Raw genomic sequence first — 24,549 nt, forward strand, 5'->3', positions numbered from 1 at the left:
TTTCAGGAAATATTATAAAAGCAAAATAGTATCAAAATTCGTATTGTTGCGTGGTCCAGAGCCTTCCGAAGTAGACCTATTTTTTATGTAAATTTAAAATTTAGACAACATTTTCTCTAATCGCATAGCTGATTTCAACAAATTAAGACCTATTTTGCATGTCCCAATATGTTCTTCAATATCGTGCAAAAGGGATTTCATAGCCCCAAACTTGGTGCCTTCAATATATCCAAAAATCTAAAAATCCCGAGTTTTTTTGGAAATTGTGGGATTGTCGTTAATAATTCACAAATATCTTTTTCACTTTTGGATTTGGACCGAAAGTTTCTATATAGGTGTAAAATTTCATTAAAAACGATGCATAAACAAAACTTTTATTGCATTTTAAAAATTAAAATTTTCCGAAAAAAAATCAGCTACCATTTTTTATTTCCATATTTTTGAAAAAAAAACACGTCTATAATTTTTTGAATTCTAAAAAATGTTGTACCACAAAAAATAAAGAAGTTAGCACAAACAATTTTCACAGCTTTTTTAAAAACAATTAATCGCGTCTGCCTCACATCATATGTAAAATTAAACTTTCCAACTTTCAGGGATGGTAAATAATTGATAAACGAAAATATAACATGATAATGTAACAAAGTCGGTTACTCGGTTTTTAAGTTATTCGGTGTTGGCAGATGTGCCCCTATGGCGCATGATCCCCCTTCTACCCTACAACATTTTAAAGGAAAAAATAATAGTTTAAACTGACTATATTTAATTTCTTAATTTAATTGGTATCTTTTAGGCTAAGATTGTGGCGAAAACTAAGCTCCCAGTTAGCATGTAGTATGAAATGAATTTGATTCTGATTGTCTTTTTGCCATTATCAAATTGTTTATTAAAATATATATTTTCTATTTAGTTTTTTTATACATATATTTACAGAATATATATTGTTTTACTATAAGAGACAAATCTGTCACGTACGATATTAAATTTTATTTATTATAAAATCATCCAATGATAGTTTTTCTTTAAATATGACGGATTGTAGCAAAAATATTTCATTTAGTGTAAGAAATTAACAGAAACGCATACCACGATTCGCAAATTTTCACATATTTCTATGTGTACCTCAAAATTACTTCCGTTGTATGTCATTTACGATATATCCTTATATTGCCCGATATTTTTGACAACAATGTTTCGAAAGGACTTATTATTTTCTGAATGGAACATAAAGAGCAAATTATTTTTCAAATACTCTTATTTTTGCCAAAACTATTCCACTCTATAGGCGTACAAATGTCACGTACGATGACATGGAGTTGCCCATATACGAGTAATAAGTCTTTGTAAATTGTTGTAATCCATAATCACCAACAAATTGAATTCTTAAACTTAATTTTTCTATTCGAGAATTACTAATACCAGGGTTTATTAAATCTTAATGATCATTTTAAATTGAATGAATGAATTCCAAATGAAATAAAACAAACCGTAATTCATTTAAAACATTAATGAGAAAATCACAAATTCTGATAAAAAAAACTTTCAAAGTATCAGCATGCAAATTCTTAATAAATCTTAAAGACGTGATCATTTTGATTTAAAAATAAAGAAAAAAAATAATCTTTCCCATGCTACAAAATGTTAACAATATTTACAATAAATTGCAAAATGACGTGGTTTGTTTTTGTTTTGTATTTTTTGCAACATTTAACATTTATTGATATTGCAAAATAAATAATTTACATAATAATTTGGTTTTAATCAAAGAAACCATAAGAAATAAATGTGTATATTATACATATGTTATTATATTTATATGTTAAACATGAATTCTCGCCAAATGTGTATATTTATATTTAAATTAATGTAATAAATATTTATTTATAATAATCATTTTTGTAAAATAATAAAAAAATAACAAAAACAACATTGTTTAATGTTAATTTTTTTAATTGAGAAACCACAATGAACATATTTTTTTTACCATGTACTGTTTTTTCCAGCAAATTATTTTAAGAATAATAATTTTGCATAACAACTGTAGAGGGTTTTGTGTGGTCAGAGTTTAGGAAGGGGAAGAATTGAAATTATGCACTGACTTACTTACATATTTACTTGCTGTTACAATAATATGTAAAGTTCGATATTGGTCTTAGCGCGGTATTGGTAGGTTATGTTATTTGCAGTAACTATATATTGCAGTTTAGATCAGCCAGTGTAGGCGTAACTTAAGCGCCTTTATGGCGTCGTCATTAGAAATAGTAACTGTTGTAATCGTAAAAACGCCAGCAAAAACAACTGTTTAAGATTTTGAATGTAGTTTACCAAGTCTCTCTCTGGCATCGGTACAAGTAGTAGTAGCAGCAGCAGTCACCAGTCACCAGTCGACATAGTACTCGTAACTGAGATTGATGGACATTTTGGTGGCGTCGTTCATTTTTAATTCTATGCACTACAGCTCCGTTGTGGTAACATGTTTTGTCAGCGTTGTAAGCAAATGCAAGTACACAAGTACTACTTGTCTCTACACTTGAAATGTTGCAGGTTGTGTACCATTACAAGCCAAGCAGAAAATATAATAAAAAAAACAACTTGTTCCTACTTTTGCCATGGTAAAGTAGTAAATATACTAGACGTCGTTATATTTTCTGTTTCGCTGTGAAACTGTAACACAAGTCCATTACAATAAAATTGTGTGTGATTTGAGGAAAATACAGAAAAAACTGGTGCGCCTGCGCATTAAAGACATTTTTGAAATTTTTAACAATAAATAACAGACTCAAAACTCTTTTACATGGGTTGACAAAATCTTGTTTTATTTTCCTATGGTTTTATGGCGTTAATTTTAAATAACGTAATATTAAGTAATTTAGAAAATTTATTATAAATACAGTTTGATAATGATATCTATATCATATCAATTAACGGATTTTCAGCTGTATTGAAAGTGAATTTTTAGCCAAAAATCAGGTCAGGTTATAGTTTATTATGACATTTGTTTGCAACTGTGAATTTTGCGGATAATTTGTTTTGAATTAATTACTAAAACTTATATAAAGTTACATAACTTTTACTATGTTTGGCTAGAGAATGGTGATAATTGAGAGGTGAGATGCCAGAGATGTTCATCTCTGCTGCTATTTCAATCCTCAATCATATAAGACTTGATTTGATGACTTTCACTATTTATGTAATTATCTTCTTAGTAGTATATTTCATCGAATTTAAGAAGCACAAAATCATTAATTCGCACTGGATGAATGATCTTTATTGTCAACTTATCTGAAGGCTTGTCGTGTTACAAGCTAAAATTGAATTTGTCAAGCTAAATAACTAGTTATTTTGGATCAAAAATGCATGGAAACGTTACGAAGCCAATACCTCTGTGAGTGAACGTTGCTGAACTAGTTCGTTATTCAATGATTTTTGAAGTTTTCACATTTGGAACTACGTCTAGGTAAGTGTTCTTCCATTGAAGAATAAATTTGTTTTCCTTGATTCTAATAAAGTGAAACAAAAATTCGGGTTAAAAAAGTATTTAAAATTTTTTTTTAAGTTTTAAAATTTTTTTTTTTGTTTTTTAAAATTTTTGGTGAAAAAAAATCGGGTTAAAAATTTTTTTTCCGATTTTGACCCATTGTAGGTCCAACTTACTATGGTTTTATATATGTGCAAAGATATTTGAAATACCTATCATTAGATTCCATATTGTCTATATTAATGATTTAGTAATCCAGATATATGTCAAAAATAGGTAAAAAATTTAGGTTGTCCTGGTTTTTTCTTCATATCTCAGCCATTTGTGAACCGATTTTGCGGATTTTAAATAGGAAACTTCATGAAAGCATGTCTGACAGAATTATTGAAGATTTGGATCCCGAAGATATCTGGGGTCTTCAGAAAATTGTTTTCAACAGACAGACGGACATGGCTTAATCGACTACGCTATCCAGGATCCAGAATATATATATTTTATAGGGTCGGAAAATTATATTGTGGTAATTACAAACGGAATGACAAACTTATATATACCCTTCTCACGAAGGTGAAGGGTATAAAAATAGGCCAATAATCGAGGTTGTCCCGGTTATTTCCTTATATCTCAGCCATTTGGCCGACTTTCTTGATTTTAAATATCTACCGAGACGGGATAATGTTTGTAAGTTATTTGGGGGCTGCGGAAAGTTGATTTCAACATACAGACGGACATGGCTATATCGACATCGCTATCTATAACGATCCATATATAATTTATGGGGTCGCAAATGAAAAATGTATAAATTATAAACGGAATGACAAACTTATATATATATACCCTTGCCACTCATGGTGAAGGATATAATAAGTTTTGAAAATTTTATATTCACTGAATTCATGAATTCATTATGGAGAAAGGAATCTGACAGCCGTTACAACATTATTGGTTAAAAATAGTTTATTAATGGATGTAATATGGTTTTGCTTTCACTCGTTTCCCCGAATGTCAAGATAGTTGAAATCCGGCCCATGATAGGTTGCTCGGGACAAGGGACCGGTTCTATATGAAATTGACCTGTCACTTTAACATGATAATGTATTAGAAGGGAGTAAATTGAAACATTTTAGGCACCTATTCTTTTTTGAATATTGTAATTGTAGTTATCAAATTAAATATGTATGACTCTTTGGCGGCATGGTTTGGAGGCGTAGTTTAGAAACATTTTTTTTGGAAATAATTCGGTATCTCGGGAACTATTGGAGATATTGTTATGAAATTTCACATGATTGGAGCTGAGATATTTTCGAGTTGAATTACATTTGTTAAGCTTCCTCAAAATTTGTCACCTCGGGTCAAAATTTTTTTTAAAATAATCGCCAAAAATCCATTTATGATCCGAATGAGCTGAAATTCAAAATATAAATAGTCCTTGATCTACTAAAAATACTCTTACATGTGTAGATTATCTCCATTAGTTGAAGAGATATTTAGGTTTATTGATTTATTTTTTTTAAGTTTTACTCGATCTTTTTATGGTTTTTTAGATATGGCGGGCCTACGGAGGGTACAAATGTATTTTTAAATTATCAGCTATATTGGTGATAAAATTCTAAATAAAATTAAAAAAACTTGCTTACAGTTATCTCGTCCTTATTTAAAGTTACACGCATCCAAAGTTGGAACATGTAAAAAGGGCTGTATATTTTAAGATTTTTTCTAAAAAATCCCATATATTTTTTCCTTTTGTAGAAACAAATTTTCTTGGGGACTATATAGAATTTTTATATGAAGAGAACTTAATGCAAAATCTTGTAAAGTAAAATTTGGCTCACTTAAGGGGCTAACACCCCCCAGAACTATCCAAAATTGAAAAATTTAAAAAAAATTTCGGTTTGAGTAAAAAATTCTAAAAATGCAAAACAGAGCTCCTCAAAAAGGCTTCATATTTGTATAACCCTATAAGTTTATTAAATACCAACAGAGTTTTTTTACTATCACATGGTATATAACGTCATATTAGGCAATTTTCTAAAAAAACTCAGTTTTTGGAACACATTTTCCACGTTTTAGGAATTTCAGTATTTGAAAATAAAAATTGTAAAAAATTCAAATGCCATTGATTTAAGAACATTTGAGTCTATATTGGTTCCAAATTTTGTTATGATATCTTTAACCGTTAAATTTTTACATTAATTCAAATTTTATATTTTTCTTCATTGATATGGAAATATTATAATTTTTTTTAGTTTTTAAGTTAAATGACTTCCCAAACATTTATAAAATTATTTAGTTTTACAAAAATATCAATCTTCAAGACCTAAGGTTTTCACCAATATCAAATACTTATATAAAAAGCCTTTACTTACTTCTCAGAAGTTCCACAAACCTTGCCCCTTTTAAAAATGTGTATATTTTTTTCATATATTGCAAGCATGTATTACAACTGAGTTACTATTAGTTAAATATTATTCAGTTATTCATATTAAATAAATATATTTTATAGTTATTACATTTATTTATGCATTTGGCCCTGACACTGAATAATTTATAGAATAATAACTATTAAAATGTACCTTATAAAATATTATTTAGTGTTATGCAAATTACAAATTACCCAACTACCAAAAGACCTAGTAAATTAACTAAATAAAACTCAAATAAAATCTATATTTCTACTAAACAAATAATATATAAATATTTAATTAATGTGTAAATATTTATTTGAGCACTGTGCACTGCAAGTATTTACTGTAATATTATGTATTTCATTAAATAAATAAAAATCTAATAATAATAATAATACAAATCAAGTATTATTCAAAGTTAACGACAACCACAAACAAATACTTGCAGCAATAACAACACCAAACAAATCATAGTAAACTCAACATAATTGTTGCTAAATCCCCCCATTTTTCGAACTCACCACACCGCCATACGTGAATTCAACATTAGAAAAACGTGTGAAAATATCACACTCGATTGTAACAGCCCAAAATCAATATGAAAATTTATTACACACTTCTTTCGTACTCATGTGAATGTATTTTTTTTTTTTATACTTGTAATCGTGCATTTTGACTTGTGTGTAAATCATGTTTTTTTAATGCTTTTATTTATTTGTTTTATTAATTATTTTGTTTTCAAATTGACAAATATATTTTTTTTTGTTTACTTGTACTTTTTTTTATTCAATTTGTTAAATAAATATTGGACATATTCAATTTCACTTTGCAATTAATGTTTGTGATTTGTTTTCTCATTCGGAGTTAAACAATTCACTTTAATTTAATTATGAATATTTTATTTTCTTGATCATGTAATAATGCTCAATTTGTTTAAGTAATAAACAACATCAATAACCACAAAAATTAAGTAAATTTTTTTATTGCTAACATATAAATTTTCTAAATGGTTTTAATTTAATATTTGCTACCGGTTATTTTATTAATTTGTTTATTTGTTTTTAAATTTTAAAGTGCTAAGTAACGCGCAGTTAATCAAGGGTGAAAAACTCGATACAATTTATTTAATTTGTTGTTTTTTAATTAAAGATATAAGCAATCTTAATAGATATGTTCTCGGGTAATTTTATAAGATTTCCATTCCGTTTGTAATTTCTAAAATAAGAACATTTCTGCATCCTTATATGTAGGGCAGTCGATCAAACGATGTCTACTGTCGTTGATTGGCTGAAAAATAACTTTCATTGCTAACTGATAACCTACTGATTTGTGTTATTAATATATCAGATATAATCTTAAGAATTTTGACATTGAAAATAACTAAAATCAGTCCAATATTTCAGACGTAATGGTAGTTCCACAAAACTTGTAAATTCAATAAGTTTGTCAAAAATGTAGCTTTTAAAATGTTAAGACCTGAGTTTTTGTTCGACGATAGTGAAACTTTAATTTCAAAGAGTGCCTTTGTTTAAATCAAATCCAATGATGCTTTGTCGGCTGAAAATCAACTGTTACTGTGCTTGCATTGGCTCGGAAATGGGTCCATGTCTTTTGGGCCGACGCACACTGGGTTGAATCACATCCAATGTAACTTACTATCCAAAAAAAAAACTTTTAAAAAATTCCAAAAATTATATCTTTAAATTTTTGACGCTGTTGGCGGTACCGAGGTCCGGGCTATAAATTCCTTTTCCAAAATATTTAAGAACATATTGGGACATACAAAAGACGTTTTAATTTTTAGAAAGCAGCTATGCGATTTGAAAATTTTGGCATTAAATTGAAATTTACATAAAAAATTTATCTATTTCGGAAGGCTCTGAAGCTCGCAGTTATACAAAATTTTAAGTTATTTTTTTCTATAGAACAAAATAATACCTTTGAGAAAAATATAAAAACATTATTTATTTTCTGTATAACTAAACATTAATGAAAGTACTTCTTTCGAAAAAAAAAATAAGCCCAAAAAAAAAAAATACTTTTTAATATATATATTAGAGTGACAGCCGATTTTTTTTTCTTAGATTTCAAAGAGTGCCGGGTGGAATATTGTGACACTAGGCCTAAATGTTAAGTGCTGAAAATTTGAGCCAAATCGGGCAACGATTTCTGGACGCGCATCGAGGTCAAAGTTCAGATATATGCAAAATTATACTATTTATATAGAATAAATAGGTGAAACTCGTTAAATTTCTGCATTGTTTTCTAGAAATGTATAGATTTATTTATATTAATGAATATTACATTAAAAATTTTTTTTTGGAAGTTAACCCTGCATCTCCTTTGGGTCAAAATGACCCAAAAACTGTATTATCGCCAAAATTCGGGAAAAATGCAAATTTTTCAGATATTTTAAAAATTTTGCTACTAAATAAATACTTTTGCAATTGAATGCAAAAGAATCGAAATGTGTACGTAATTATCGTTGTAATGAGATATAAATGACAAAATTTGGTTAAAAAATGTTAAAGTTATTACAAATTCGCCAGACCATTAACGTGTTTCAGGCCACTTGAACATAAAATATAAAAAAAAAATTAACATATTTCGAGAAAATTTAAAATAAAAGCTAATTTTTATTTAAAATATATCCGTATTTACTTGTGTACGAGTTTTTGTCTTCGTAGGATATCGTTAACCTATTCGCAGGTATGGCCAAAAAAAAATATTTTTTTTAACGGCCGTTTCGAATCTCCATTTTCAAATTTTTAAAAATTTTGTTAAAGAAATTTCAGAATTTTTTGATCATCACATTGGGATTTATTGAGATCAAAATAGGGAATAAAAATATGAAAAAATTATGTCAATACCTCTTACACTTTTTCCGTACCTGCGATTTAAATTTTGCGATTTTCAAGAAAAACAAATTTTTTGTCCATATTTAGGCAAATGAGCCCAATTTCCTTAATGTTATAAATTTTAAGTAAAACCTATTCATAATATTATAGTCCTTGTAATTTTAAATATGGTCTGAAAGTTTTACTAAAATCGGAAAACGATAACCTTAAATCGTGAAGGTCAAAGTTCAAATTTTTCAATATTTGGAATTTCTAAAGAAAAGATAGCGAAATGTTATATATTTTTGGGCCGATTTTAATGAAACTTGAGCAAAATATACATTGGGGTCTAACATTTACAACAACAGTGCAAAAATGGATTTAATCCTTTAAGAGCACTTGGGGTCAAAATGGCTGTGTTTTTCGTGATTTTAAATGTTGAGGGTAATTTGGACCCCAAGTGCTGCTAAGAGTTAAATTCCATTTTTGTGCCGTTATTTTAAATTCTGGACTTTAAGTTATACTTTCCTCAAGTCTCATTAAAATCGGCAAAAAAATATATAACATTTCGCTATCTTTTCTTTAGAAATTCCAAATATTGAAAAATTTGACCTTTGACCTTCACGATTTAAGGTTATCGTTTTCCGATTTTAGTAAAACTTTCAGACCATATTTAAAATTACAGGGACTATAATATTATGAATAGGTTTTAATTAAAATTTATAACATTAAGGAAATTGGGCTCATTCGCCTAAATATGGACAAAAAAATAGTTTTTCTTGAAAATCGCAAAATTTAAATCGCAGGTACGGAAAAACTGGAAGAGGTATTGACATAATTTTTTCATATTTTTATTCCCTATTTTGATTTCAATAAATCCCAATGTGATAATCAAAAAATTCTGAAATTTGTTTAACAAAATTTTTAAAAATTTGAAAATGGAGTTTTGAAACAGCCGTTAAAAAAAATAATTTTTTTTGGCCATACCTGCCAATAGGTTAACGGTATCCTACGAAGACAAAAACTCATACAGAAGTAAATACGGACATATTTTAAATAAAAATTAGCTTTTATTTTAATTTTTCTCGAAATATGTTAATTTTTTTCCTAAATTTTTTGTTCAAGTGGCCTGAAACACGTTAATGGTCTGGCGAATTTGTAATAACTTTAACATTTTTTAACCAAATTTTGTCATTTATATCTCATTACAACGATAATTACGTACACATTTCGATTATTTTGCATTCAATTGCAAAAGTATTTATTTAGTAGCAAAATTTTTAAAATATCTGAAAAATTTGCATTTTTCCTCAATTTTGGCGATAATACAGTTTTTGGGTCATTTTGACCCAAAGGAGATGCAGGGTTAACTTCCAAAAAAATTTTTTTAATGTAATATTCATTAATATAAATAAATCTATACATTTCTAGAAAACAATGCAGAAATTTAACGAGTTTCACCTATTTATTCCATATAAATAGTATAATATTGCATATATCTGAACTTTGACCTCGATGCGCGTCCAGAAGTCGTTGACCGATTTGGCTCAAATTTTCAGCACTTAACTTTTAGGCATAGTGTCACAATATTCCACCCGGCACTCTTCAAAATTTTAACAAAAAATTTTTTCCATACAACTGATTGTCACTCTAATATATATAGGTAACACTGGTTTTTGTAGGGGTCTTCTTGTAGATTCAACGTATATTAAAATCGTTGGCATGATTTTTAATTTGTGATATTCCCGAGTTACCTCACTTTGAGGCCTTGAGTCTCCGACACGTCTTAGCGTTTTAACTCCAACTTCAAAACATAAAATCAGCTACACCTCGTCTATAGCCATGGGGAATTTTATTAAAATCGGACTATACGTTTAGAAGTTACAGATTTATTTCAATTTTTTTCATTTCCCCCACAGTGCAGCTCGAGTCTTTTTATAAAATCTTAATTTAAAGAAAGGCAAACATGCGCAAGATTTTTTTTCTTAAAATAAAAGCCTAAATGTTGTAGTTTTTTTTATTATATAGTTTAAAAACAAACATATAAAACTTTAAATTTGGGAACATTTAGAAAAAAAAACAAAAATACTTTTACAAAAAAAATCTAAATACTCAAATATCTGAAGTTGATGATTCCATCATAAAAAGTTAGATTTAAAATGATTTAAACAAAAAAAAAATATTTTAATTGTGTCTAATTTCAATTTTTATTACTTTATCTAAAAATACGAAAAATTTTATCCACTTTGACAGTATACTGCAGAAAAAGTATGCAACCTAGAATAACGATTTTAGCTATTAGTGATGTAGAATTTTGTCTACTTTTACCCGGTACAAAATATAATAAATAAATATTAATTCTAAAAAATCAATTAAGCGCATTTTGCAACGTCCCATAGTTGGAACGAACTGTTTTAAACTTGGAGTTTCAATAGAGGAAGAATGAATTCAGCTCTCAGAATATTGTTTGCAGAGAAATTATGTTTAAAAACAGTGAATTGGTCAATGTTGTCCTCCTTGCTTGGGAAAAAGATTACGAAACTTTTGCAGAAATTATCTGATACGAAAAACATTTTTATTTTCACATTGGAGTCGTTAATACAATACTAAATATTTTTACGTTTGGGAATTTCAAGTTTGTCTTAAAATATTCGAATACAGGGTGCCCAATATGGCACTGTGAAATAAATCTGTGATTTCTAACTGGCTAAGCAGATTGACTAGAAATTTTACATAGGCGTAGCAGAGAACTTTTAAGTTTTGAAGACAGACCTCACACTCCCCACTGAAGTTGGGTTTCCGCATACACCGTAATCGGCGCCGATAACGAAAACTGAAACTGAAAAATGTTGGTGTTCGTCACCGTCTCGTTTCAGAATTGTTTTCGTTTCAGCGGCATAAAACAGAAACGAAATTATTTTTTAATTTTGGATGTCGCACATTAAATAGAATTTCATTATTTTTGACAAAATCTATTATTTTTCCTTTTCCAATAAAGAAAAAAAAATTTTTTCTATTCATTCTGATTTTCTTTAAATTTGAAATAAAAAAATAATAATTAAAATAATTTCGTTCCTACAGTACCGAAAACAACCTATTTGAAGTTGTTTTCGTTCCGACCCCAAATGACAGGTTTTTCGTTACTGATCGGTGCCGTTTCGTTCCCAATTTTCGTTGCAGATTTGTGAAACGAACTTTTTTTCGGTGCAAATGTATGGAATTTCGTTTTCGGTGCCAATTACGGTATATGCGGAAACGCAGCTTGAAACGCTGTCTGGTCTAAAAGTAGGTCATTTAAGACATGCTAAAACAAATTTTACTAAATCGAAATTTTGTTTTCACCTTCACATTATCAATTCGAATTTAACGGCCTGAAACGGCTGCTAGCAACATTCATCATGTTAATAAACATTTCCATCGGTCTAAACTTCTACTTATAAACAATGTTGATAACACGCAGTTATTAACATTGTTTGTAAGTCTTTGCAACATTAACATTGAAGCTGCTTAAAGCTCTAGAAATTGAACATTCTAGTTTTGTCTGTTAAGATAATTCATGAAACCGATGGAAGGTGGCAGTGTATACATATGTATAAATAGTGGCAGCGGTTGCAGTCAGTTGAGTTTTTCATAGACGCTGTTAGAATTAACATCAACTGTATTACCAGTGTATTCTTGGACATTATAAAGTGTGTTTTTAAGGTGTGTATATAAGTGTGTGTATTTAAAAAGTGTGACTACTTAAATTGTTGTGTAAATAATGTGTTGTTGCAAATTTTAAACTACTAAACTGCTTTTATTTGCAAAATAAAGACTTATGATTATTTTAAAGAAATAAACCACCGTTTTTAAAAGGTAAAAATGTAGCAATATTAATTTTCCCCCTGTATTTACAATAACAAATGAGAACTCAAACTTCCCCCACCCTCTGTCAATGACATTTGAAATAGTATTTGTCAAATGACTAAAATGAAATTAAATTGGTTATACACCTTATCACCCTATCGACAATATTATTAAAGTTTTTTGTTGTTGACTTTACTTAGTTTTTTTTTATTATTTTAAGTGTGATGTGTAAACAAATTGTTAAACTATTAAAATAAAAGTAGAAAAAAATGCCAACAAAACTAAACAACAATTTTAGCACATTTTCACAAAGTTTATTAGTTATTCGATACTACTCAATACTTTTTAATCGGTTAGTTAATAATACCCGATCGATTTTTTTAAATGATTATTGTACATGTTTGAAAATAACAGAACCCTTTTATAGTGTTTGCATTAATTTTTCTTCAGACATGTAAAACATATTTTATATTAAATATTCAATGATGAGTTTCCTCTAAAATTAGCAAGTAGATATTCACTTTTTGATATCGAATATCCAAAAAAGTATGCAAATACTTGATAACCATTATTCAATACTTTGACAGCATTGATGTTTACTAGAAAAGCAAAAAAATACTTAACAATTAAACAGAATTTTTGCAGCCAATATGTCTGCGAGGCTAAAGTCACGTCAGCGAAAATGTATAAAAAAACTAGCAAAAAAATACAAAAAAATGTTGGTATTTGTTGTCTCAAGCAAAATAATGATGATAATGATGAATTTCTCTGGGACAAAAACAAAAAAATAAAAAAACACGTGATACATTTTCACATAATGGTGTACATATAAAGACAAGTATATGTAGATACAATTTCATTGTAATATTGTTTGAAATGTAGGTTAAGTACATTTCCGTTTTTGTACTAGTTTCTTTGTTTGTTCATAATTAAAATGACTTGTTTTGTTTGCTGGGTTATTTTCAGTTAGCTTTTTTTTTCAACTTCATAATTAATGCCTGTTTGTTTTATCACAGTTTGTTTAATACTTTTTATTATGACTGTTTCATATTTAAGGTTTTTCAGGAAACATGAAAAAGTTGTGTTTTTTTTTCGTAAATAGTGTATTTTTGCAATTACTTGAACTTGAGAAAGAAATCGTTTGTTTTGCGCTTTCATTACTAACTACAAACGTATTTGAAATAATCAACTTTGTCATATGATTCATTTATATTTTGTTGTTTTGTTTCTATATTTTAATTTGAAATATATGAAAAACAATATTGTTTAATGTTTCCGTTTCCTTTTAATAATGATTGTGAATATTTAACTGGTGTGCAGTTATAGTCGGTGCAAGTATGGTTTTCCAAAATTTTCGCAAGATTTGAAAAACGTAATGATAAATGACATTATTTGATTTCAATTCATAACATTTCTAAATATGTTCTTAAAAAGTATGATTTTTATAAAACACAGCCTTATACTGGATTCGCAAGATGACTTTCCAGTCATGCAATTTTATCAATTCTCTTTTGAATTTGATTTCACTCAAACCATCTTGCCAACAAACTCTAAAATCATAACTTAAAGTCACAAAAAAAGTCATCGTATGAATCCCGTATAAGATATGGTCTTTAGTATAATTTACAGTCTTATACAATAAGAAATAGCCTTTAGTACAAGACACAGTCTTATACAATAACACATAGTCTTTAGTATAAGACACAGTCTTATACAATAACACATAGTCTTTAGTATAAGACACAGTCTTATACAGTAAGACATAGTCTTTAGTATAAGACACAGTCTTATACAATAAGACATAGTCTTTAGTATAAGACACAGTCTTATACAATAAGACATAGTCTTTAGTATAAGACCATCTTGCCAACAAACTCTAAAATCATAACTTAAAGTCACAAAAAAAGTCATCGTATGAATCCCGTATAAGATATGGTCTTTAGTATAATTTACAGTCTTATACAATAAGAAATAGCCTTTAGTACAAGACACAGTCTTATACAATAACACATAGTCTTTAGTATAAGACACAGTCTTATACAGTAAGACATAGTCTTTAGTATAAGTCTTTAGTATAAGACACAGTCTTTAGTATAAGACACAGTCTTATACAATAAGACGTAGTCTTTAGTATAAGACACAGTCTTATACAATAAGACGTAGTCTTTAGTATAAGACACAGTCTTATACAATAAGACGTAGTCTTTAGTATAAGACACAGTCTTATACAATAAGACGTAGCCTTTAGTATAAGACACAGTCTTATACAATAAGACGTAGTCTTTAGTATAAGACACAGTCTTATACAATAAGACATAGTCTTTAGTATAAGACACATTCTTATACAATAAGACATAGTCTTTAGTATAAAACACAGTCTTATACAATAAGACATAGTCTTTAGTATACAATAAGACATAGTCTTCAGTATAAGAGTCTTTGTATAAGAAGTAGTATGGGAGTCTTTGGTATAAGACTTACAACTATCGTCCATATTTTTCCAATTAAACTATCTATTGATTATATGGAATCTATGGGCGATTATGTGCCGATCATTCCAAATTAAGGAATATTAATTTAGGTTTATAAAGAAATTACTTTGAGTGAATTTCTTCTTGATACCAGCATATTTAAGAGGTATGCTTACTAAAGGGATTTTCGGAAAGGGGCGTTCTATGGGAGCTAAGGTAAATTATTGACCGATCGGTACCATATTTAGTAGTGTGAGTTTAGCGTACGCAAAACTTATTTGTGCTGTATTAAGTTCATACATATTTATGGAAGATAATTATAAGAGCTTAGCTCTATTCAAATAGGCCAGATATATATTTCCCCTAAGCAATGTTGTCTAATAAATCTGGCTTACAAATCTACTTCCAGGTAATCCAGGCTTTGCAGATTTATTTAAAAGAAGTATTTTAAATTAAAATGAACAATTGGCACGAGCAACTTTAACTGCGGTAGGTAAAAAAGATTTCTAAAGAAATTTTTCTAAAAACCACTTCAAACATTAAAATTATGATAAATTGCGTTTAGCGTAAACAAATTTTTAACACGAGAATAGTTATTTCAAGAGTTAAACATTCATGTGATGTAAATAAATCATAAACAAAACTGTAATTTAAAGAAGTTTTGGAATAATTTAGCTCGTAAAATCTGATTACAGTTGTTTATATACGTTTATTATTTCCTAAGGTGAAGAAAATTAAACAATAAACTCAAATTACCAACTCAAATTACAGCTAGACATAAGCGAAAGGCAGTTTTGTTGTTACTTAAACAAAAATTATGAACAAACCAAAAAAATAATAATAAATTTTAACATCAATGTCTGGTTATTATTTTCATTTATTCTTTCTCTCCTTTTTTTCTTCTTAAGTATTTAGTTATTTTATTCCTCATGCAAAACCCCAATTTAATGACTTTAGAGTTAATTACCCTAAAAACGTCTGTGTGTAAGTACTTGAAATAAATGATTTAAGGAAGAAATTGAGGAACAGAAAATAATACACAATAATGGACTCACAAAAAAAATGCAACAAAACAAAAACGTCATACAGGAAATCTGATCCTTTTGTCCTTTCTATGGTTTTTAACAAAATAAATGTCAAGTGTTTAAACGGGGATTGTAATGAACCTTTTTAAAGACCTTTAAATTGAGGTTGAAAGAGAAGGCGTTTACTCACAATTTGTAACCATAGTAGGTAGATACATGTAATTAAATGTGACTTATGAAAAGGTTTTTAATTTCATTACAAAAAAAAAATATTAAAATATTATGATAAGAATGGAAAGGCTTTTGTGGTTTCGGTAATTATTCAAATTAAAAGCCGTAAAAAATAACAAACCAACAAAAATTTGTATTAAAAAGTTATAAAGAAGACCAGACAATCATCTAAATTGTTAGCCGGCTTAGTGTGATGTGGTTGAATCTTATAGTTTACACATGACATGAGGAATTTATTCTGGGTTTGTAAAGCGGAAGCGTAAAATGCTTCATGCTTACTTTGATCTCAAACCTAAGAGCAGTATACAAGGATCTCACGCAATAAATAATGATCAGGTTTAAGTTTGATTTCCTTAGATTTCAAACACTTTGTTACACAAATTGCTTTTAAGCAAAGTTCTTAAATTGTTGTACAAATAAACATTTAATATAAATACTAGTACCTAGTAATGGGTTCAGTAACTCATAGCAATAGCCTTCAGCTTGGTTAATTTTGTATTGTAAAACTTAAAATAGTTTTGTCCATTGTACATAATTATCTCAGGAAACATTCTCAATTAAATTCGTCCAATTGATTTCTAATTAATTGTCATTACCAGCATTAGCTACTTGTTGAAAGTTAATAAATCAATCCTGCTGTTTTATTATAATAGGAAAATTAAATGAAAGTTTAATTAAAAAACTAATTTGTTTTTTTTTTGTTTTTTTACAAGAGGTGGGTTTTTTGATAAAAATGCTTATCTCAGCGGGTGTCAGTATATCACGACACTATTTTTAATACTGCAGTTTCACCAAGTTGAAAGCAAACCGAAATCCATGCCACTGTTTTTCGCTTGATTGTTTTAAAAAATGTCTAATTGATTTTGAATGTTATTTAAATTTCTTTATATTTAAAGTTTACGCCCATTTGTTTTTGGGTTAAAAATGCAATAAATGCTTCTAGTTAGAGAAAATATTATTAATTGACAAAATATGTATCATTTATTTATATGGATTTGTGTTATTCCTAAATCCACTTTGATATTTATATGTGGCAACTAGTTATCACGATATTCCCACACAAAATTTGGGTACATACTTCGCTTTAACATTATAGCATAGACAGAAATGATTAAACGATCTGGGCATAAAGTTGTCAGTTAATTTGTATAAGTCGTCCATTAGAGGGAAGGGAACTGTCATCCAACTAGCCGGGGATCTCACCAGAAGGGGGACTAGGAGAGATTCAACTTACAGCTTTAAAAAACAACTATCCAAACGTAAATTCGTAGTATTGTTATGTCAACTTAACTGTAAAAGAAATGTGAACTAAACATCCAAAGAAAGATCGTTTTTATGCAAGTTTCAATGATAAGAATAAATCCGCCTAGTAGGAAATAAATTTACAGATTTCCGGCACTCTAGCCCCCATTTTCTCAATTTCTGGTTATCGTTTTTCGTAACGATATACTTCAAATTAACTTTTTTTTTGTATGAGAACAGTCAGTATATCGTCGTGCCAATTGAATGATTCGGTTGAACACATAGATTTGTTTGGTTCTATCAACAGAAAGTCAGTAGATAAAGGAGAATTTCAGATGAAGCAACCAAACTATTGTTACTCCTTCTAAAATTTTGTAGCCACACCTTTAAAATTCGGTCACAAAGTTTGAATCATTCGATTGGCAACAAATTCGGTGGCTATCACAAATCTGTTTTCTCTGTGTAAAAGGACGTGGCATTAATTGTAAAGAATTTTACGTCAATTTAATTTTTGTTCGGTTTCAAAATAATATTTAAGTATTTTTTTTTACCATCAGAAATAAAATTCAGTATTAAAATTTTAATGTTTTAAAATTTTTATATTAGCGCAATTCTTTTCTATAGAAAATTTTGTTATACATTATATTTTCTATAGAAAAAACTGTTATACACAACATTTTATAAAGAAAATACTGTTAAACCCAACATTTTCTATTTTGCCTCTAATATCGAGCAAATAAAGCCAAGTCTAATAAGTACTTCGTCCGCTTTTTTAAAAATATATAGCGTACTTTTTGACCGAATGGACTTGGATTTATTTTTGTTTGTTAGACAACTAAATTACCAATAATACACAAATGATTTCAGAGCAATTTCGATTATGAATCCAAAAACAAACGATTTTCAATTTAAAAATTGAAAAAATAGTAGATTTTTAATGTTTTTTGGACGAAAAGGTGACTTAACTCTTTTTTTTATTAACAAAAAACATTCTTTACGAACACAGTTATCTTTACGGAATTTGACTTATTTTTTTTATCAACATTTAAAATTTGGGCCACATGTTCTAAAATCCCAAAGCTGGGATCAGAAAACAGATAGCGGATTTGTAAACCTTGATTTGTTCCCTATTTAGACGCAAAATATTTTACAAGCCACGAAGGAAATGTGGACCCTATGTGCAATATTGTAAAAAATACAATTTTCGTTCAAATTTATAGGAATTAAGGGATTCCCTTTGATCTTATGATAAGTTTTTTCAGAACATTCGAAATCTTCCGTGCTTGTAAACCACTTTTTTACCATTGAAATTTATGGTGCAGAGTTCCCATAGTATTTATTAAGCTTAGACTTTTTTTGAGTTATTGTTTTTTCAACAAAATATAATGCTTCATGAGCTGAAGATATTAATTTTTCCCAATTTCTCCTCAAGTCACGAGGTACTCTGCTATCAAATTTTGACAGGATTCAACTGACAAATGCGTGTTCACAGTGTTGATTTTTAAGTTAAGAGCCAGGAAAAAGCCGCGGACTTATTGACCCACCCTTATATAAAATTTGGGTACATATTCAAGGTAGTCATGAGTACTCGATTAACCGGGAAAATTGATTATCCAGAATGCTCCCGGTCCCGACCATTACGGATAATCGAGGTCTCGCTGTACATATATTCTGGATCCTTATAGACAGCGGAGTCGATTAAGCCATGTCCGTCTGACTGTCTGTCTGTCTGTCTTTCTGTCCGTCTGTCTGTTGAAATCAATTTTCTGAAGACCCCAGATATCTTCGGGATCAAAATCTTCAATAATTCTGTCAGACATGCTTTCCAGAAGATTGCTATTTAAAATCAGCAAAATCGGTAAACAAATGGCTGAGATATGAGGAAAAAACCATGACAACCTTGATTTTTTACCTATATCTGGATTACTAAGTCAGTAATATAGACAATATGGATATCTAATGATAGATATTTCAAAGACCTTAGCAATGACGTATATAAAACCATAGTAAGTTGGACCTACAATGGGTCAAAATCGAAAAAATATTTTTTAATCCGATTTTTTTTTCAGCAAAAGTTTTTTTCACTAAAAAAAAAATTGAAAAAACAAAAAAAAATTTTAAATTTAAAAAATTTAAAAAAAACAATTGGAAAATTTTTTTGCCAAAAAATTAAAAAACTGCAAAAATAAATAAATTTTGTTTAACTAAAAATATTAAAAATTATTATTTTGAAGTATAATTTGGTGAAGGGTATATAAGATAGCTCTCTTACTTGTTGATATTAAAACTTTTCGGTTTTGGAGGTGAAATTTCCTTATTTTACCCTCTGGATCCGCTTCTGAACTTATTTATGTAAAATTTTCGTATGCCCAAGCCTATGTTATTTCATTATTAAGCCCTCAAATTTATTGCATTGAACTGCTTAATAATTTAGTACTTCAAAATGATAAGGTTTGGTACTTTTCCAACAACTTTCTTATTTAATACTTTTTCAATATGAAAAGCTTAGATTTCATTTAAAACTTAAAACTATAGTTTACTTGTGTAGTCATTCTGGCATGAAGAGTCGTGTAATCCCTCTTAAGATTACGCATAAATTATTAAATTTCTCTATTTGAAATTGATTATTTTGTACCATAGACTTAACGGGTATCATGGAATGGTACTAGTCGTACATAATGGGTAGTTTACATTACATTCTTATCTCATTTAAATTCGAATACGACGACGGCAAAGCAAATAAATCATATTTGTCTTAAATACATTGATACTCCTATATAGAGATATGTATTTCAAAATAAGTAAATGGTAAATAAAAAACAATATTATAAGTACGTATACATAGTAAAGTATGTATTTAGTTTTTATATGGACAAACAAAATTCTATTATCTATCAAATGATTACTTTTGCCATTTATTAAACTGATTACCAAAAAAAAAAACGAAACTGAAAATTTCGTAACACTTTTTCTTTTTCATATTGATAAAGCATATTCATAAATACATAATTTGTTTAACAAAATAAAAAAGGGGGATTATAAAAAACCAAAAAAAAAAAATACACTTATACAAAATTTTATATCTTGAAATTTAACATATTGTTGGCTAAAACAAAAAGAAACTCTAGCAGAAATAACCTAGTTTCCTAAATGCTTTTTTATCAAATTGTGTTGTAAATTGTTTAAGATAAGATTAAACATGATTTGGAGAAAATAAAAACCAAAAGTAACGAATAGTTTTGAATTTTACCTTCACTAACATTTCCAACAATAGTTTTACAGAAAACTCTATGTTTTCTTTTCATTTTTTTTTATTGTTTTCTATGTAAAAACAGAAACAGAAAAAATATAAATGAAAACAAATCAACTGACACTTGTTTTGCTGATAAGACCTCTTTAGAATTGTCTTCTTTTTCTTCATTTCTTATTCTTGTATTTATTTGTTTAGAGTTTATAGTCTACGCACTGCTATCAAATGTCATACAGCCAGTCAGTTAGTCATTCAATCATTCATTCAAACAAACATTCAATCAATCATTAATATCAAGTAGTAATATTTTGAATTATTCCCATTAACTGGTTTTGACATTTGCAGATAGTTTCAATTCATTGATTTTGTAATAATTGCTTTTTTTCAATTTCTTAGTTTCTAATCATGTTTGGGTTTGTTTAGATCTTTTTTTTTCTTACCTTGCTCCCACGATCATTTGATTTCTAGCCACATCGAATAATAATTCTGAATATGCTGTTATGTCAGAGTCCACAAAACGTTTGGCTGTTGTCATAAGATCTGTAAAAAGGAATAATACAAAAAAGAAAATGATTAAATATGTGTATAAAATTATAATAAAGGAGATTAAGAAGGATAGTTGATTTCAATTAAATGTGATCGTTAGAGTTTTTTTAAACTTTTTATTTATTTATTAAGCTGCCTATATAATTAGGCCTAACAATGAGTGTTTAAATCTTATAACTAAAATTAAAACTACGAGAGCATTACTTTATGCATGGACCTCATCTTAGCGGGGTGGTAGATCTCCTTGATCTGGTTTGGCTCTGCGCACTGTATAAGCTTTTTACAAAAAACTAATGGTAACATTTTAGTTTTGGCATGACTTTCTAAACAAACCAACCGTTATTCTGGCACAATTTTCTAAAAAATCCAACATGATCAGGTGTAAGATAGCAAAAAAACTGAAGATTCCAAAAAGTACTGTGAATGATGTTATAAAACGTTACAGAGGAATCTTAAGCACGGATCGTAGCAGACGAGACCAAGACATTACAACGAAAATAGTGCGTTGTATTAAACAAAATCCTGGATGCTGGCTTACGGTCATATCGTAACATGAAATATCCAAATCGTACAGAAAAGCAATATATTACTGCTTAAAACGGTCTCATTTACTTTACGAACAACTTTTGACAAAATTTAATAACTGGCCTTTCATGGATGATGAATCGTATGTGAAAATGGACCTTCAACAGTTACAAGGACGTAAATTTTATGTTGCAGAGAGCCGCTGGAATGTCAATAAAAAATATAAATATACAAAAGAGGCCCGATTTGGCCTAATGGTTACCATCAAATTAAAAACTATAATTTTTATTAAAAATAAAGATATTTAACTAGTTTTGTTTTCATATTTGTTTGTCACTATAGTAACTCCAAGTTATAATAAGAAGTAATCTATTGTAGAGTCATTTGTCACTAAAGTCCCGTTTACATTGTCCCACAATTAATATGATATGTCAACATTTTGTGTAAATGAGTAAAAATTTGTAATGAAATCATTTGACATTGAAAGAAAATACGGATGAAAATTTGAAAGTCGTAGGGCTCTCTTTATTTGGTGAAATTTTTTTAAAAAAATAAGAATGTCAGAGTTGCATTTATATGTAAATGCGAAACAGCTTATTTTACCTCATACGGATAAAAAGACTTTCAGCACATTTTTTGGCATACGTATGGATTTGCATTTTATTTTCTCTTCGTAAAGTCGTACGTAAAGTCTTATCGTCTAAAAACACCTTAAGTGAATTTTTGTAATTTGGATTTTAGGATTTGAAATCTGTGTAGGGTCAATTAACTACCGCCTAGGACAGAAACATACTAAAATATCTAGTCACATTATTTTCTAACGAAATGATAGGTGAAATCACTATTTCGGGACAGTCTCCCCGAACTGAAAGGAAAATTCAGTTATTACTTACATTCCAATAGCAGTGTGAGTAAAAGAGCGATAAACTCTTTTTATACCACTGTACCGAGTTAGGGTGAAGCAGCGGCAAAACATATTTTCAGGTTTTTGTCGTGCCCACTATATTCTGATTGTTTGAAAGAACAGTGCTTTGTTGCATAAATTTACAAACAAAATTGTTCATTAATGAACACGAATCACAGCCCAGCAGTGCTAGTGGCTGTCCTGAGAGCTTTAATTTTTTAAGATCATTTAATTTTTTATCACTACTGTCTTAAACACAATGGTTTGATTGTTTCAACGAATAGTTCAATTCGTTGCTGCATGAATTTTCCAACAAAATTGTTCATTGTTGAATACACATAGATTGTTATAGTTCTGAATTTATCGAGACAAAAGCAGTGTCTGTAAAAATAAAATTAGCGCAATCCTTGTAAAACACTGTTGTAACTGGAGTTTCGTGTTCGCTTTTAATCGAAACCGACAATTATGCTTCGGTTTTTACTTTTAATCTATTTTCAGTAGAAAAATTATAAATTTAGAAATGAGAAACAAATCTTTTCATCCAATGATTCATCCAAGTATTTCCTGACAATTAAAAATCAAGTGACTATTTATTTAATTAAAAAAAAGAATGCAAAATGTTTTAAACAAAGGCTTAAGGTAGGGTCACACATGACAAATATTTGACGAAAAAGACGTAACCACTAAATAAAATACATTTGAATTCTTTTATTTATTTCAAAAACTTATTTTATTTGGGATGATTTAAAACAAAAAATTGAGTTTTATTTTATTTGATGCTGAACGTCAAACAAATTTGTGCTAAAAAAAAGTGGTTACGCTTTTTTGAGCAAATATTTGCCGTGTGTGACCCTGCCTTTAGTTATTTTCAAATATTCAATAAAAGTATGGAGTACTGGCTGACCCGGTGCGCTTCGTCACCCCAATTAGAAGTAAGAAATAGTACTATTAAGTCTGCCTTTGTGAATTAATAATAATTCAGGATAACATGGCTCTAGTTTCAAGTTTATTGATTCATTGTAATGTGGATTCTAGCTCATTCGAAACGTATTATTAGAATTAAAAAAGTAACATAAAGACCCATATTTTGTATTCCCACTCAGCTTAATTTCATATTTCTGGGCCCATTATTATTGAAAATGCAAAAGAAATGTACCACTAAAGTCAGCTTTTGCGAATTCTAACTCAATAAGGATCATGTGTGTGTAATTTTTAGGTTTATTATTATAAAATATTCCAAAAGTACTATTACAATAAAGAAATAGTACTATTGCCAACTATTATGTACATAAGTAAACAAATTTAATATAATAAAACGTACAATTAGAAAATAAAGTACCAATTTTCCGACCGAAATCGATCGGTTTTCAATTTTTTAAAACCGAAACCGCGGTTTTGAAATTCTACGGTTTTTTGGAAACTCTAGTTGTAACACTGACACTGATAAATTTGTGAAAAGGTAGTCCACTTTTACTGATATTTTTAATTGTAGGCTTAGCAAATAATATTCGACGAACTGTTTGACATATCGGATATTGGAGAAAAACGTCTCATTAGATGTAACAGTCTTTGTAGATCATTTATCTTCAATGAACTTATAAGGCTTTCTACTTGGCTTACTTTTTAATAAAAAGAATTAAAAAGTTAAATACTTCTTTATAGTTGTCTTTATTCCAAAATGTCTTGATTGTTTTTCAAAATTCTCTTCATGAAGATCAATTGTCTTTTGGAAGCATTTTCCAGTCCAAAACAGTTGAAAACAAACCATGAAATTTAAAAGCTTTATCTA

General features: G+C 28.7%; 1 protein-coding gene across 1 annotated transcript in view; it reads right to left on the bottom strand.

The window, feature by feature from the left end:
- Sema5c (Semaphorin 5c) overlaps positions 1-24,549 on the bottom strand; it is a 51,392-nt gene that overhangs the window by 16,115 nt on the left and 10,728 nt on the right. Inside the window, exon 3 of the mRNA XM_065503917.1 lies at positions 21,226-21,325. Within this exon, the coding sequence (XP_065359989.1) occupies positions 21,226-21,325 (100 nt within the window). The remainder of the gene's footprint in view (positions 1-21,225; positions 21,326-24,549) is intronic.

The sequence above is a fragment of the Calliphora vicina genome, chromosome 3 (assembly GCF_958450345.1).
Source record: "Calliphora vicina chromosome 3, idCalVici1.1, whole genome shotgun sequence".
NCBI classification, from domain to species: Eukaryota; Metazoa; Arthropoda; class Insecta; order Diptera; family Calliphoridae; genus Calliphora; species Calliphora vicina.